The sequence below is a fragment of the Centropristis striata genome, chromosome 7 (assembly GCF_030273125.1).
Source record: "Centropristis striata isolate RG_2023a ecotype Rhode Island chromosome 7, C.striata_1.0, whole genome shotgun sequence".
Taxonomy (NCBI): domain Eukaryota; kingdom Metazoa; phylum Chordata; class Actinopteri; order Perciformes; family Serranidae; genus Centropristis; species Centropristis striata.
Genome location: NC_081523.1, coordinates 29,130,184 through 29,148,499, shown reverse-complemented (window position 1 = coordinate 29,148,499; position 18,316 = coordinate 29,130,184). Strand labels below are relative to the sequence as shown.

General features: G+C 39.6%; 1 protein-coding gene across 10 annotated transcripts in view; it reads right to left on the bottom strand.

Moving 5' to 3' along the window:
- Window positions 1-18,316, bottom strand: part of arvcfb (ARVCF delta catenin family member b) — a 256,104-nt gene that overhangs the window by 59,162 nt on the left and 178,626 nt on the right. For all 10 annotated transcript variants that reach the window (XM_059338015.1, XM_059338020.1, XM_059338017.1 and 7 more), the window contains one exon: window positions 8,442-8,625. In XM_059338015.1, the coding sequence (XP_059193998.1) occupies window positions 8,442-8,625 (184 nt within the window). The remainder of the gene's footprint in view (window positions 1-8,441; window positions 8,626-18,316) is intronic.

The following is an 18,316-nucleotide window of genomic DNA, read 5'->3' as shown; positions in this document are numbered from 1 at the left end:
ATCAGGCTTTTCGACAAAAAACTCCAGTCATCTCATTTATTCGATGTGCAATTTGGTGTGAATGCAGACTAACATACACACACATGCAACATTTTTAACTGTAACTGATTCCACAGATAAATGTTACAAGAATGTATTTGAATAAACCAACAAAACAAATAACAGTGATGTCAAATATGTGACAACTACAAAATATTCAGAATATTCCACATGCTAACTGGTTAAATATGTTTCTTGCATTGTGTTTAAAACTAAATTCAGCTTTGATTTAAGTGTTTCAAGGCTGATTCTGTTCTCTGTTAATGGAGCTATTCTGGTGTGGGATAATTAGCTTTCCTCTTACACAAAAAGCCACAAACTGAGTACCTTTCGGTGTGATTATTTTAAGTTCTGAGCATTTTTTTGTTTTGTATACAGTGACAACTCCAATCCATGGCCTGTTCTGACATTCGAAAGATCTGACTGCTTTACACCAGGAAAACCCATGTGCTGTAAAGTGTATTGAATTATTATGAGAGCCAGCAACCATGAGGATAGTGTCACTAATCCAAGCTGCAGCATGACAGAATATGTAACTTGGTTCAACCAATGCTAGCACAATGCTGGCTCCAAGGACAGCAAAGTAAGGATGGTCGGTTGGCTGGTCGGTCTTTAACTTTAGTCTAGACTGAATTGTCTCAACAAGTATTGCACGCAATACCATGAAAACTAAAAGATGGATCCTACTTTTTTCCTCTAGCGTGACCAGATTGACATTTGTGGTTTGAGTGAAATGTCTCTACAACTGTTGGAAGGACTGCCATGATGCTTGATACACACATTCATGTCCCCCTTAGGATGAAATGTAACAACTCTGGTGCTAAACTGTGATTGTGAACTTGCAAACATACCTGCTAAATGTCATCATCAAAAATGTGCTAGAAAAAAAATGAAAAAGCAAATCTTGCAGCTCCCTTGGCCCGCCCCACCACCCAGAGTTGTTTATTGCCACACCAGGACCAAATCTCATAATCCAACTTTTTCAGATCTGGAGCCATTTTAGAAATGCTGGGCTGAGGGAAAAACATTTTTCTTCCCTCTTTGAAGTGCAGATAGATTTTCGGCCCATTACATCACTGACAAAACTATGTTACTCTCTTATTCTGATGGTCAAACAATACAATTACACAACACTGAAAAACAATAATACTGCAGTTGTAAGAGAAGCAAGGACATTCTGTTTTCTAGATAAAGAAATTGAAAAAATAGAGTTGTCTGCGAATGCATGATGTCTTTTGTTATTAATCAGGAAATAGTTAGCTCTGTGAAAGAAATGTTTTTTTTGTCATTGCTGGTTTTTAATGTGGGTGCTCTTGTCGGCCTTCCTATTAGCAGGAAGAAAAATGGACACCACAGTTGATTAGTGCCATTTTTAAAAGGCTTACATTTTGAAAGTCATCAAATTGTCCTTGAATACCATTTGAGTAGCATTTTTTAAATCAGAAAAATTTGGCCAATTCCCGGTCTCATTATGACTAGACCAGTGACAGCTGTGAGGAGTATTTTATTATCAAACGTTAAAAGAATAAGTAGGTTTGAATTGAGGTCTGTCTCTGTCTGTCACTGTGATCTGGATGTGCCTATAGTGTGTGTGTATGTGTGTGTGTGTGTGTGTGTGTGTGTGTGTGTGCTTTATCAGATGAAGAGTGGGTGTGAAGGTCGCTCAGAGTCATGTGGCCATCAGAGGACAATAGAGCAGCTGGGACGAATAGACTGGAGCAGGACTTATGGAGACTGATGGAGATGGATGGAGACATGGCCGACCTCTGCTAACACCCCGCAAGGTCAATGGCAACACTGCAGGACCATATGTGTACCCTGGGGTTGGCTATCCTTTACGTTTTATCGAACCCGATTTAATTTCTGATTCATCTCACGGCTTCTGGCTCTCCTCTAATCCTTATTCTAATTCTTATATTATCTGAGAGAGAATGGACCAAATTACAGCATGTTAAAAGCCAAATTTACCATTTAGTCTCAACAGATTTTTTGCAGGCAGACACTCATAGACATGTTTCACAAAAGACATTTTGGCATGTCATAGCGCATAAAGCACAGGTGTAAACAATGACTTCATTGACAATTGAATTCCATTTGGCTGCTTCAGTTTCAGAGTCCTGGTATTGTGCATTCTGGCTTACTGTCAGTCTGTCACAGCTTACTGGGACACTTGAATAGAGCAGAGCCATTGTTAATGTTATTAGTAACACCTGTACTTTTCCTACTATGACAACTAAAATGTCTGCTGTGAGAAAGGTTTGTTGTTCAGTCTGAAATGGTTTTCATTATTATAGTTATTTTTGCCCTAACCAATCAGTAATGACATCATGCCAACTTCATTTTCAGCTGACACAGAAGTTGCAGTAGTTGTGGGACAGGATTATCATGACCAACAAGACCAACTAAAACGTGTATCATTTATTTTATCTTACTGGTTTGGCTGCAATGTGATTGATACAGGGTCACGTTAGCGGGCCAGCGTTAGCTTACAACTCTTACTTTAAGTGCTAATAAGAACGTAATCCCTCGATAGCATTCAGGATGAGCAGCACAAATGTGTATCACTTGTGTTTGGATGCCAATGTCTTGACACACACATGAGACCCACATTTTTACTTGAGTTATACATCCTGTTACTATGTGATTCTGAGGCATTATGACCAATACTGGGGACAACAATTATTCAGCATTCTTGTAAACGCTACCTCCGGTCTGACATACTGTATTATACTGTATTATTTTTTCCTTGGATCCGTTGTTTTTGTTTGGCTGTTCACATTTTTTAAACTTCTTGCTGTTGGACTAACATTTAGAAAGTAAGTTATATTAGCTGGTTTGCTATGTCTTGTGTTACTGCACTTGCTTGATGTTTTTTTTTTTCTTAGCAAAGTTTTTGAGTAGTTTTTGATCATAAGTAATGTAATCATAACAAATGTTTATATATATATATATATATATATATATATATATATATGTATAGAATATATTCTATATGTATAGAATTGAAAGGCATTTTAGGCTACATTTACACTGCAAGCCTAATATTAGTGCTCAAATTGGAATAATTGTTTAGATCCATTGTTTTTGTTTGGCCTTTTTTTTTTTTTTAAATGTGGCCAATATCAGAATACAGCGTGAACAGGTCTTGGTTGTGAACTGACCTGCTTGTGCAGCGCTGTCACACAGAAATAAGAATGGAGGCCACTGAAGACAGCATTCACGGTTTCATTTCTAAGTTGATGAGCAGTGGAAGCAGATACCCAACCATGGCGTACACCCCACCCCCAACCCCAACCCCAGCAAACACAACACACACACACACACACACACACACACACACACACGCACACACACAGTTTCCCCTTCACTGAGCCCACAGCGTAAACACTGTAAATAAGCTGGCTCCTATCGACAGAGGAGGCTATTATAATAAAACTATCCCCGGCTTTATTGAGGTGTAAGCTGCGTCTCTGTTGGCGTGAGTAAACAGATTCTCCCTGGCATCAGCACTTCTCCCCAGTGCACAAACCCTGCGTCTAGGCAACTGTGGGCTTGGTCACAGTTACCATGGAGACATATTCTCGTCAGCAGTGAGAGCATCAAGGGTCGAGAGAGTGAGAGCACAGAGGAGATACTGTGCTATGTGACAGCAGCGTGATATGTGGCATCGGGGTGATGAGGTTTGGATATAGTGTTTGCGGAGACGGCGGAAAACATACAGTATATAGACACAAAAAGAAAGAGATCAAGGAAATCATGACAAACACAATGAGAAGCAGTAAAAGACAGTGAGAGCAGGGTTCCCACTGTGGCCCTGATGTAAAATTCCATGACTTCTCTCTGACTTTCCTCAGCTATATCAGAGCGCTTTCATTTATTCCCTCTTGGTTCGTTAATGCTGCTCTTCAACTCAGCAGAAAATGTTCTAAAATTACAAGCAAGTTTCCACACTTTTTACAGCCAGAGAAAACTAGCTGGAAAGCATCTAATACAGAGCAATAATGTGTGAAATACATTCTGGTACTTTCTGTCTGAGCTGGATTTGGATGTTACATTGTTCTGGATGTCGACCAGCATGCTGTATTGTCTACTCCAGGAGACGCTCTGCCCTGGATCTCAGTCTAGACAGGCTTGGCTGGCCCAGGAGGAGACAGCACAGCCAGGCGTGAGGCATGATAGCCCACATACACAGTCGCTGTCTTTCACAATTTACTACAGTCAGTCATTCTGATTTGAAGCCAAAATGACAGATTGAGCAGAGAAGGTAGGAGAGAGGAGATACTTGGAAAGGGAAAAACTACTTGGAAGTTAATAACAGGAATTCAAGATTGTTGCACTCAAGTTGTCATCCTCAGTTGATGACAGCATTTACAGGCCGAGGCAGAGAGGATGTTTGACTGAGGCTTTGCCGTTTCTGAGGTGCACTCGATTTTCGACACTTAAATTGCATTCAATTTGAATATCAGGTATTCAGCTGATGCTGTTCTCCACAAAATGTGCAGAGTATTTCATTTTCAACACTCTGATGTGGAGCTGTAACTTGCAATTATTTTCATTATCAATTGATCTGCCAATTATTTTCTTGATTAAGCGATGAACCTCTTGAACTCATTGAGGACACCAGTATCCTCTGCCAACTTTTTCGTCTTTCAGAGGCTGTGGCAGGACGTCAAGATATCTTGTTGGGAAGGGGGATGAATGACACTCCAAAGTTAGGCTAAATTCTAGCAAGGGAGAAGCTGAAAGGGTCATTTTCAAAGGTGTCCCTTGACCTCTGACCTTTAGATATCTGAATGAAAATTGATGCTGACCAAAATGTTTTTTACAGATTGATTGATAGCTGCACTTTTTGCTGTTGGACTCACATTTAGTAATATTGTTTCACACAGGATTTTATTAGACTATGGTAGGGGGACCCAAACCATCGAGGGGGGTCTTAGAATAGAAAAAATAATATAGCTTAATCCAGTAGTCGGTTTGAGTGAACCGTCGGCTTATGGTAAGCTCTGACTTTACTCACCTAAAGCTCGTTGTTGATGTTCAGTGTAGCAGATGCAGCTTGGTAAATTCAGTGCGTGTGTAAGTGTGCAAATGCGCGTGCAGGTCTCGGAGTAGGACGGAGAGGTGGGTCAGGGGATATGACTGACTGACGGGTGACAGAAAGTAGGGGTGGGAGGTTTTGCGATAACGATATTCTTGACGATATTACCAAATACTTAAAAATATATAGAAAATGTGATTTTTTTTAGTCTATATAAATAAATAAAAATCTAAAATGTAGCGTGAAGTGCAAATCTCAACAGTTGCCAAATACAAAAAAATGTACTCTTGACTCTTGAGTATGAGAAAATAATAAAAATAACCATTTAGGGGTTCCGGGGGCATATTTTAATTACATTTTGTAAAGGAGAATAAAGGTTCTTGTATGTTTTATTTAAGGCATCTTATTTTGACAGTCTTCTTGTAAGTTCTGTGGTCGATTCTGTTAACACGCTGTGCTCTTATTTTGAAAGCTGCATGTGTTTAGCGACAGAGAGTAAGTAGCTTTTTGTGATTAAAACAACTTTAATTGTTAGCTAATGTTAGCTCATGGCTAACGAAATGCATAATGCAGCAGTGTGTTTGGAGGGCAGCTCAGTATATTCAGTTGTGTAAGTGTCAACCTTACGCCACTACATCAAGAAGTAGGAATGTTGCCAATATCATGATATGCATTTTTTTTAACCATAAATAAAATATACCGATATTATCGTGAACGATACCATATGGCACACCCCTCTGCTCAGGCAACAGCAACACAACACTAAATATCTTCATATCATGAATATACTTTCAGAAGCTTGAAATGTGACATTAGCGCAGCAAATTAAACTATTGCGGGACAGATTATGGCGGAACACCACAGTCTAGGTTATGTATGGGAAATACTGAAAATCATATTAGCTGGCTTGCTATGTCTTGTGTTGCTGCACTTGCTTGATGTTTTGCTTTTTTGTCGAAGTTGTCAGAACGGTTTTTGATCATAAGTAATGTAATCATAACAAATGCACATTCACATCTGTTATATTTATAACAGGGGTGTATCAGTGAACTGCACGCTGATACTGTAAAAATTATATTATGGCATGTCCAATTGTGATGTGATGCTCTTTCCGTAGTTTGTAGGCATTAAATAATATGTAACCCAACATGCAAAATCACCAGTATGGTAACGACGCAGTTTGACTTTTTTTCTGTGTTTTGCTGTGGACATTGTTTGACTGCAGGTCAGAGGTAAAATGGATTTAGCACTTTCTAGTGAGGCAGCAGTTTCCTGCTGATAAACAGGTTCAAGCCATACAATCATCCTGTAGCTTTGTTCTATCAGCCGGGAGCAACGTAACTGCAGAGGCCATCGAGGCTGTAACAACAGTTATGTCTTCTTCCACACGATTTGTATGTAAGAGGTTTAGGTAAGGGCACATTCAAGCTATTATCTCAGACTAGAGCTCCGAAGACTAAAGCAGACCTTCAGTTCTTCAAACAAATGGAGCAGACAGGGTCAACAGAATGGCCCTGTGAGTCACACCACTTTAACACTGAGGTATGTCGCTGTGGAAATGGAGAAGTTAACACCATTTTGGATCAGTGACCTAAGAACAGCTCAAGGTTTTGGTTGCAGTCTCTGAAAACAGTCAGTGAAAGCAGAGCAGTGTGACCTGGTTTAGTGATGGGAATGACTTTGGCTTATATGTAAGGATTAATGACACCCCAATTATAACCCATTTTTCCATGTTGTTTTTCTTACCAACAAAAAGAAAGAGTGTAAAAACTGTCTTCTAATAAGGCAACGATGTGCACTGTGGGCTCAATTTATCTTCCCCCAGTCTAATAAGATTGAGACTAACTTCATTTCTGTGATTATTTAATTGTAGCTTGTTTAGTTTACAGCTAATGCTCCTCATTGGCCTCAGGGTGAAGTGGTCAGTGAGTTACCCAGCCAATACTGGAATGACACAGTAAAAAACATTTGCAAATTATTTCCCAAAAATATCTCCTGAACTGACAACCCGATGTACCATACAGGTATGTAATGAGGAGGGATGTTTATGTAGGGTTTATGTCATAAATAGTTTTATGTTTCCTAAAGTCACCAACAATCCTACTGCAGACAGACATCCAGCATACTTCACATAGACACAGATACAGGCGGGACAGAAAGAACACAGCAACTGCCACATCATGAATTCTTTTAGTACCCAAAGAAGTTAAACCTGACTCTGGACCAGGGCCAACAACAGCACATATGTGCTCTTATATATGTCACACCTGTCCCCAACTACAACTGGTAACTTAGTAAAAACAAACTTTCAAGGCTGTGGCTGTGTTAAGGGAACCCTCTATAAAATCCAGGATGATCTCTAAAATGTGTCCGCATACTGAAACCCAAATTGACTTTAACCTGAATAAATCGGCCATCTGTCTCCACTATTTTGCCTGATGTCCATCTGTGTCCATTCTGATTTAAAACTGGTTTTCTCTAAAAGCTTTCAATCTGCCTGAGCTCCAAAAGACAGCTTCCTGGATTTGCTAAATTCTTACATCCAATATTTGCAGATTTGCTTGCTTTTTCTTGGTGGAATTCCCACTTTAGAACGTCGGGAATTGCTTAAATGATTTTTTCTTTAATTTATTGATTCATCCCTTTTGCTGTGAAATATAAAAAGAAAAGTAAAAACTCATTTTAATTGCCCAATATGAAATCTTCAAATTGTTTGTTGTTTCCAATAATGAGTTCCCCAAAGACATACAGTTTGTCTATCAAAAATGACTTGGAAAAGCATCAGAAATCACATTTGAGAAGATGAAACTAACAAGTGATTAATAGATGCTGATACATTTTCTGCTAATAAACTAATTGTTTAGTTGACCGATGGTTTCAGCTCTGATTCTGAGGTTTGGATAAGGGATGCCACAGTGAGGAAATGTTCCCACTGGTAATAAACTTATGACAACAGAATGCACAAGCTGGGACCTGGACCCAGCTTGCTTCTGGCAGGGAACTGTGACTACTGCTGTGACCACTGCTGCTGTCCAGAGCGACACTTTCTATTGGCACCTCAGTATTTCACAAAGTGGAGTTTTTTTTAATATGATGAACGGGGGCACTGAAATGCAAAAATTAACTTTAAAATTCCCTGTCAGTGGGTAGAGGTAAGGTAGGGTTAGCCCTTTATATTCCTTTTATTTTTTACCACAATTTAATTCTGTGGAATAGCCAGTGAAACAGCATTTTAGTTCATGGGAAACTAAATCCTAGTGTAACAAAACTCTTATGTATTTCTTGCTTTTCTCTAACTAAACTCTAGTGTTTCTATGTTTACTGAACCCATATCAGCTAGATTCATATGTAAATGACATACCTCAGACAGCCAGAGGTGTTCTTGAAGACGGTGGTCCACTCTGCATCGCGGGGCTTTGAGTCCTCGTTTGGTTCGTGCTCCCACCCCGAGTGCGGGATAATGACCTCGTTGGTCAGGGTCTGCAGGCCGTGGTTGATGATCACCATCTTCAAGGGTTCATAGGACGACAGATTCCACAGGGTACCTGCAGGAAGCAGAGGAAGGGGGAGAAAAAGGGAAATTAAAGACATATTCAAAGGATAGAGATAAGACAGGAAGAAAAAACATGATTTGGAAAGAGGATTATTAGGAGAAATAGGGAGGATAGAAGAGAATGGAAAAAGTAGGAATAGGAGGAGAGATAGAGAGAGAAAGTGGAGACAGAGAGTAAAAGTAATGCAATATAATGACAGCTGTATAGCAGCCAAACATATTGTAGTTCAGACTTTAAGATTGCAATCAAAAACACATTTCGATTGGCAGTACACCACACTTGGAAAAAAAAATGAAAAAAGGCAATTGGTTGTTCATTGGCCTGTCATGAAATCAACTGGCCATATTGCACTGAATAAAAAACACTGTAATAGTTTTATTATTCTCCCATGAGGCCTTGGCAGACTATAACTGTGTAGTGATCAATACTGGGTTTATAGAAGACATTTATATCACTGTAATATGTCTACACTATTCTCATATTGCCATAGAAATAGTGAGTACAGTAACCTTATAATGCTTTATGTTATTACTCAACTGATGCACATCACTGATGGCATAATATACCACTGGGGCCTTAATGCATACATATGCTGTGTTTAACTTAACTACTTCATTAAGGAGCACACAGATAGTGTGCATCATTCACCTCTATTTTCTCATCCAAACAATCCAAGCAGGAGAAAGAGAATTCTATTTACCTCAACATCCCTGTTACAGGCAGCCTACTTTATACTTGTGCAACAGAGGTAAACTAAATTGAGGTGGGTATGAGCATCCTGAGGTTTCACGAAAGAGAGGCAGGCAGACAAAGCAGAGAGGAGGACATTTTTGGCAGTGCAGCCTGGCAGCCAACCCTGCAATAATAAAATGCTGTGTTAAAGCATCAGCATCAGATGGGTTTTCACTCAGACGCATGGAAGCTCTGGAGTGAGGCAGACTCTGGTTCGAGGAGACCAACAATGTTACACCAAAAACAAAACAAAAAAAACCCTTTGAAGTCAATGTTTGACAGAGCATGAGTTTCTGTTTTTATTAACCCATCACCCAGCTCTGTCTCTCACTTATTGCCCACTTTCTTTTCTCTTTTTGCATTTCATGGATATTCTGATCTGGAGAGCAATTAATCCAAAGAATGGAACTATAGCCAACATTTGAGGGATATTTGATATTTAAGGGTGAAACCGATTTTAGAGGGGAAAAATGCGGCAATTACCGATATGGTGGCCGATATACTGACTTTTTGAGGCGGAATGAAAATAGACATTCTATGTGGATTTTGCACTGATATCACTCTGCAAAAGAACAAACAACTTCAGTTTTCTATATTTAACGGGAATCTGTAATTATGTACGACTATACTGCTGTACCATGGAACCGTGATATTTTCTGAAAAGCTTATCATACTGTGAAAATGTCATATTATTGCAACCCTATGAATCTCATGAAGTGAAAATGCCACTGAATCAAAAAATATGTGTATCAAGTTTGAGATTTGAGTTTTGATTTAAAGTTTCTAAATTTGCACCATAAGCTCTGTTTTACAGCCCCTGCTGCTGCCGATGACAGAAACTACAATAACCAACTCTCTGTTGTGTTTAAAACAGCAGCTCGCTCCTGTCCCTTTCACCTCAAACAGTATCTTTGCCTCACATCACTCCCTCCGCACCCCCCCTTCAACTCTCCCACGCCTCACAGTTTGAAAGGAACAACAACCGGGAGCTACAGCATTAAGATTAAACACACACGCAGCAGAGCTCAAACACTCGTACACTTTGAATATATAAATGCACTGATCCACTTGTGCTCACACGTGCACAGACACCCACAGTCTGATTCCCTCTTGTCCCACAATAACAGACCATTAGCAGAGCAGTGAAACTGTAAGACTTCCTAGGCCTGTTCTTTAAAATGCTTTCTGTACATTTTCCAGATGGTCAATATTTCCTCTGTTAAATCATGCACTCTGCACACAAGAAGCAAAAAAAAAAGAGTCTCGGTGGACCGGCCTGGGCTAAAAATAACTCCAGTCCTTCTGGTGTGGTTGTGCCTGGAGAAAACTGGTTTGCTTCGCCAAGACATTGAATAAGGAAAAAAACTCATTAGACTAATCCGCATACTGTGTACTTATGATATTTTAAGTTTGAATGCAGCGCATGACCTTTGCCACTTAAGCCCCTCTCCGTCACATCTCTATAGTAACCGTATTATATAACCAAGAAAAAAACTGCACCTCCATTCCCTCTGTGGTTACAGTTAGTGACTAGACTGGCTTCCTGTGCGTCACAGACTGCCAGGCTACCAGTATCTTACTGGGAAGCTATTAGATGTGTAAAGCTGAGGTGTGGCTCTACTCCGGGCCACTTTCACACACAAATCGTAAGTGTGATGCAGGATATTGAACACACACTAAAGCCTCACGCCAACTTTATATAATCCTGTGTGCTTAACAGATCATGTTTATGGGACTTGAAGTACAGTAAGAAAATTAAACGTTCTGGACAGTGTGGATGATCTGCTGTAACTTTACCCCCTGAAGACCCCTACAGACCAATAATAAAACCACACTCCACTTCAAACTATTCTAGCTCGTTGGGAACAAAACATGTGCTGAGAGTAAACATTGCCTGAGAGACTAATTCCAAGGAAAAATGCTCCTTCAGCTCTCAACAACCAGTGTTCAGGTAATTACATTGCTCAATGAAGGCTGGTGTAATTTTGTGCTTCACGTGTTTACTGTAAATTTCATACCTCTACAAATCCAAAATTGATTTTTATCCCCAGACACTTTCATGGTACGTTAAACTTGGACGAAAAACAACCTGAGATAGTGTTTAAACATATGGATGTTCTTCCATCAGCATAATTGGAGCTCTGATTAGCATTATTACATGTTTGTTTGTTTTTTTGCCTTAATAGTATATTGATATTGACCCAGGCAGACTCACCCATGGTTCAAACCAGGTGTCATAAGAGTTGTTATTATAGTTTAGGCTATGGATGGTTCTCCCTTTAAGTGCCCCTTGATATCCTGCCTCCACTGATTACACAGTTAGATGGAAAGATTTTTTTTGAAGTTGGGTTGTATGAGGCACTTATCCATAGTCAGTGTATTGCTTACAGTAGGTGGCAGTCGGCACAGCCCAACTTTGGAGAAGCAGGCAAGGGTATAGGCACAGCAGCTGAGCAATGTACCGCTGAGGTCAGCAGCTAAACGCATTTTAACCAACATCAGTTTAAAATGTTATATTTAGAAAATGTTCCTGCTTTACCATGATGTCAGAGAGTCATTTTCAATGGGAAAAAGAAACTGTTATGTACAAGGTCACCCATAAAGTTGGAATAATTTTGTTTTCAGACACAATCCTCTGTTAATTGTGGTTTCATTTTGTATTGTGATATGTTTGGCAGAGATTGATTAATACATTTTTGAGAAGATATACACTTTATCTGTCAAGAATAAATCACATTGTCACAATCATTTCATGGACAGAGGCAAAAAATATTTTAATCCAACTTCATGGGCGACCATGTATGTTCTACTCTCTTCAAAACCACCAGACTCCTTTGACAAAAACCCTAATTGTACCTCACACCACACAGGAGTCAAACAAACTAAAAGTTTTTTTCTGTCCAACCCTACCTGCTGATGGGCAGGTGGGTTTTGAAAAGTTAATATATTGTTTTAAACTATATAAATGTCACAAAGTTTTAGCAAATGATCACATTTGTTTTGGAACCTGGGTTGTAGGCCTTTGTGGCTAAAATACATTTTGCTGCTGCCCCCATCCTCAGCAGCACAAGTCTTAGCTTTAGTGACAGTATCGCTGCCTATTTCTTCAGATCCACTCCATCTATTGAATTGAATACGCTGACTGTGGGTTGTATATTAAAGGTCACCCTGTAAGTTTTGCTTGAGCCACAACATACAGTATATGCAACTCAGGTTTCACTGAAGCCTTACATGTGCTTGACTCTAAGTTATTTCTGGTAGCAGTCACTAAACTTGATGTGTCCCACAGTAGTGGCACACGTGTTTAAATATATCTATATGTACAGTATACAGGAATGCGACAGGCAGTGTTAAACTGAGAATTAGGAGTTCACTGCTAATGAGAGTGAAATCCAAAGGAGAAAATGTAACTTCATTTAGTCCAAAAGGTTCATAAGAGTAAAGAATTCATATAAAAAATGTGTGATTTAGCATACTGATTCTGCTGTTTGGTCTTTTATATATAATTTGCACAGTGGTAATTGCTCTTCTAGGCTCTTATTGGACTTTCATCTCATCCCAAAATATTGTTTTTAGTAAAACAGCCACTCCTTCTCTTGAGCATATTTCCTCCACTTTCTTTTTACAGGGTCAATTTTGTCATTTATTTCAACCACATGCATGAGAGCATATGAGAAGTAGTATCAGCATGCAGGCATTAATCACATTAACAACAAATTTGCTCTTGTGGTGTGTGTTCTGTGGTATGATGACAGCCAGCTTACATTCATGCCTCCCTGCCAGGCTGACAGCTTGATTACCTCCATTGTTGCATCATTAGTGTCAGCTTTACTTGTGGCATGAACATTCAACATGCAGTCAACACACGAGGAGCAATGTGAGCTTCAAGCAGACAAGCAGTGAATAAATAGAACTTGTGTGTGTCATACACTGTATGGGTAATTTTCTGTAACAAAGCTATGTGCACAGATTCTCTGCTGAGGAAGATGAAACTAAAAATAAGCCATAGGTTTTTATTGTGTGTATAAAGTTTAACATTCAAGCCCTGTAAAACCCTTTTGTGTACATGCTGCTATCAAGCCAAGTCAATTTCATTTGTATAGACGAATATCACTCATTTGCCTCAGGGGAATGTACTACACACGACTCAATTCCTATAAGGAACACCCCAAGGGATCACTCTCCCTTGACGATACACAATAGCTGTGTGTGTAAGGAATAACCGACATAATAAAATGACAGTATAGCCATTCAAAATGACAACAAATATACATAGAATGTTATCAGATATTGTGTATATGGATCCAAATTAGGGGTGGGCGATATGGCCCTAAAAGATTATCACGATATTTCAGAGTATTATCGCGATAACGATATTCTTGACGATATCAAAAATACTGAAAAATATATAGAAAATTATTTTGTAGTCCATATAAATAAATAAAAATTGTACAGTATAGTACTTTTTGTGATTAAAACAACTTTAATTGTTAGCTAATGTTAGCTCGCGGCTAACGAACGGCACAATGCAACAGTGTGTTTGGACCGTTTGGACCTCTGACAGGACATGTTGACAGTATTTAGATCGGCTCACGCACCCGCAGACGCACAGAGAGAGAGAGTGGGGACGGGACTGATACATTACAGACAGGTAGGTGCTTGTTTTGAAGCGCAGTGGGAGGGCAGCTCGGTATATTCAGTGCGTGTGTGTGAATGCGTGCGAATGTCTTGGAGGAGGACAGAGAGGAGGGTCGGGGCTTAGACTGACTGACGGGTGACAGACACTGCTGAGCAGAGACACAACGCAAAATAACTTTATGTTATGAATAGTGTAGATATACTTTCAGTAGCTTGAAATGTGACGTTAGAGCAGCACAAGAGACTCTGGCGGGCCGCCAAGGTCTAGGTAATTAATAGGAAATCCTTACACCACTTTGTCAAGAAGTAGGGCATGTTGCCAATATCGTGATATGCATTTTTTTTACCCATAAAAAATATATACCGGTATTATCGTGAACGATACGATATGGCACACCCCTAATCCAAATGGATGTCAAGCACCTTTCTGGTGTCACCAAAATATGGAAACTGAGTCTCCAAACTTTTTCTTGTCACACAAGCTGCAACTTCCAGGGCTGGAAAATGAAGCAAACCTGCAAGTACCAAAAACTGCAGTTCCTTTAATGGCCGACTGAGGCTGCCTCCAAAAGCCCCATAGACTACCATGTTAAAATGCTCAACTTTGCAGCAGAAATAAACATGCTTACAGCCTGGTACAAAAACAGGTATGGTCTCTATTTCTCTGTTCATGACATCTGTGAGAGGGTTGAATTTTTAAAAGATCACCTGTTTAAATTATATGAAGGCTTAGAATTAAGTACATGGCTCTTTTTAGTGACAGGTGGGTTGTGTCATTGGTGGTATGGGTGTTCCAGCCATAGACTGCATGGTTTCAGTAACCAGGGGCACCATCAACCTGAGAACTGTCCACCTCTTTGCTCCAGTTTCCAGGTTTGTTCCTCAAAACTACAGGCTTTGAGTTACTTTTTTTCACATTAAAAACACACTGAGCTTGTGTAGACAACAAGGCGTTCAAAACACCACAGTTTGTGATGAAATAAGCTTTTTCCTTTTGTCTGGGCTGAACACACCACAGGCTTTTTTCAGCTCACCCACACTCCTCCTCCTCTCTGTCCGTTTTTGTATTAGCTGGGAGTTAGGCGGAGTCTGGCATTGCCAAGATGGCAACTACTGGAGCCACGACAAAGGCTCTAGATGATGTCATAGAGACAACGCTCATATTTTATACAGTCTAGATCTGCACCATGAAACCTGGAAAGAGAACAGCACAGCACAAACACACAATAAGCAACACTGAGCTATGTGATTAATGGAGCGTGATGCCTGTAATTTACACTGTGCATGTCGAGTGTTGTTTCTACATCATCATAAAATAGTTTCAACAGCCCATATCTGTGGCTTGAAATGTATTTCTGTATATGAAACGTGAAGGCAATTTGCAGAAACAAACAACATCATTTACACTTCAATACTTAAGAGATACCTGAGCCCTGATGCAGAAAGTACCATCCAACATTACAAACTTTCTCTGCCCCCTCTGGCTGTTCTCCATAACCTCCAGTATTCACGCTGAAACACTGCTGAGGCCCGTGGAATCAGTCAGCTCTGTACTGATCACATATGCCAGAGGGGAGGAAAGACATGTCTTTGCGGCGGCTGTGATCCATCAAGTACGACAGGCATACAGCCCACAGACACAATGTTATTTAAGATGACAGAGTGCTGTGGAAGTGACGATCTCCATCCCGCGTCCTGCCACTGTTTCAGGCCAGTGACTCTATATCAGGTTTAATGTATTTGCTGTCCTCTGTCAGCTTGTCAGAGGAAGGTGGGTGGTTTGGGGATGTCCTGCTGTCTCAGGGAGCCGAGGCAGATACAATACAATTATGATGTCAAAGGCTCCTTTTACACCTCCACTATCTATGTTTCTATCCGGACTGGCTTTGGATTTGTTACATTACATCATCATCTTATTATAACATGTCAATCCTCTGTCTAAAAAACTATATTCTAAAAGACACTATGCAAAATATTACCAGACACAATCAAAGAATAGCTGTGATGTGCTGGGTATATTTCCTGATGCAAAGTTACTAAATTCTGGTCATATCTGTCCTGAGGTGATTCCATGCAAAAACCTGGATAATATCAAATTCAATTACAAAGGGAGATGAATAACCACGTTACTGTTCCATGAAGGTTTGCAGATGTCTGGAAAAGGTCTGGAGAATTTCCCAGGGAAGTTAAGCTTCAGATTTTTGTTTTTCATTCACAATTTCATTTGCATGCCTTTTAACAGTGAACTTATTTGGGAGTTGTGGAAGCTACACAAGAAAAAAACAATAGCTGGTATCAAGCTTTGGTTAAAAGCATCAGTTAATTTTCCAGCATCTAAGTAAAATGACAACCCTCTGCATGTTGTGCATTCTCCCTTCACATTAGTAGCCCACACTACTGCAGCCAAAGGACTGCAGGCTTTCAGGAAAGTTTTCATGAGATTATTGGATTTAATATATCTTATTTTTTAGGATATTGCAGTAAACCCACAGATAGCAGCCCAAAGCAAAGTCCACTTTAAAACTTGTTAACACCTTCTGCTACTTTTTGCAAGCTGTCTGTAGCTTGATTGAGCATGCCGATTAAGGAGTTTTAACTCATACATTTCCATGTATTCTTTACTGTAAAACATTTGTTTTATAAATGAGTTGGTTACTTATTCAGTCCACAGTGTTTATGCTCATATATTCTCATAAATTCCTGTTAATTTCGGGGGAAAGTTTTAATATTTAGATCATTTTTAAACCTTAGTTTCATGTAAACATGGAATCATATTTTGAACATGATTCCAACAAATATATAGGGCTGGATAGTAACAGATTACTATAACATACTAATATAATATATATACTGTTTTAGTAATACATGTAAACTACAACATTATTAAGTCATTTGGCTATGAAGAGATAATATCTCTTGAGTTTAATATTCATTTACAACTTTAATGTACCCCTCATTAACAGCTACTGCTTGTTCCAAAATAAAAAAAACAACTTTCTTGGTTTTCCTAGCATTAATTGAATAAAACTGGCCTGCAACCAACAAACAGCACTCATCAACACAAACAAACACACCTCTTCTTCACATAATACTGCTGCCCAGGCTGCCTGCCATTCATCTCAGCATGCTTTCTAGCAGGATAAAAACATTTTTAACTCTAATAACTGGCAGTGTTTTAAGTCCATCTTCATGGTAGCTTTGGTGATAGCATCTGTTAGCATCCAGGATGTTACTGCCAAACAACGTAATTATGATCTCACGTTCTGTCCCTTTACTCCAGAGTTTGCTATCTAATAAAGCCAGGCTCCCCAGCAGGACCATAATATAAAACTCCAAGACTTTGACATGACCTTCCATAACTGAGTCAAACTGCATTCAAGATCTAAAAATGTTATTCCTTTCTGGTTTATTAATGTTGTTTATCTGCAGAGAAAAGTTCTAAAGGGGTAAACATTCTGGTTGAGTTGGTTTTTAGGGAAACCATCTCCAAAGTGCAAAACAAGTTGTAAAATATATTGTGATATACTCATTCAGCTATAAAAAAATATCTCCAAAGACTCCTGAGAGTGAGTATACATGTGTTATGCTTTAGTTTTCTTTGAAGAGGAAAACGTATAGGAGAGGCTTATGAATCTGATATGTATCTAATCTGATATGCATGAAGCAACAATCGTTCACTATGCTTGAGTTTCCCCATAAACCTGTTATTTACCTCTGTTTCCTTTGTCTTCTATCCAATCCAGCCACAGGGCAAGTTTAATATTATTACCTTCCTCTTCAATCACTTGCTGTTACCCAAACAGACATTTTTTGATTTGTAAGAGCTTGACAAAACCCAGCGATGCTTGGATCAAAACAGTGTGCATGTATTTGTCAAAGTAAATGACAAGATAGGGAGCAAAAGAGACAAGTTGTGAGCTGAGTATTAACCAAATGTTGCCTCCTGTTTCTCTACCCTCCTCTCTTCCTTTCTGTGATACCTGGGTGTGAGGGACTGGGACCAGGACTGGGAAATGGACTGGAGCTGAGGCTAAGGCTAATTAAATTTTCCAGGCACCACTGGCAGGCATGTTGCTCCTCGAGCAGGGCTATTAATTTAGTTCTGCCCATTACTGTTCTCCTCCTCCTTCTCCTCCTCCCTCCTGTCCTTCTCCTCCTCACCCCTTATGTCATCCATCACACTCTCAGTGCTAAGGAGGGAGGAGGGAGGAGGAGGCCTCAGTAAGTGGACTCACTGTGTTGTCTGCTATGGCAAACGTCCACTAAAATAAGAGAAATGGAAGATTTATGAGTATGTGTGTGTATTTGGGTG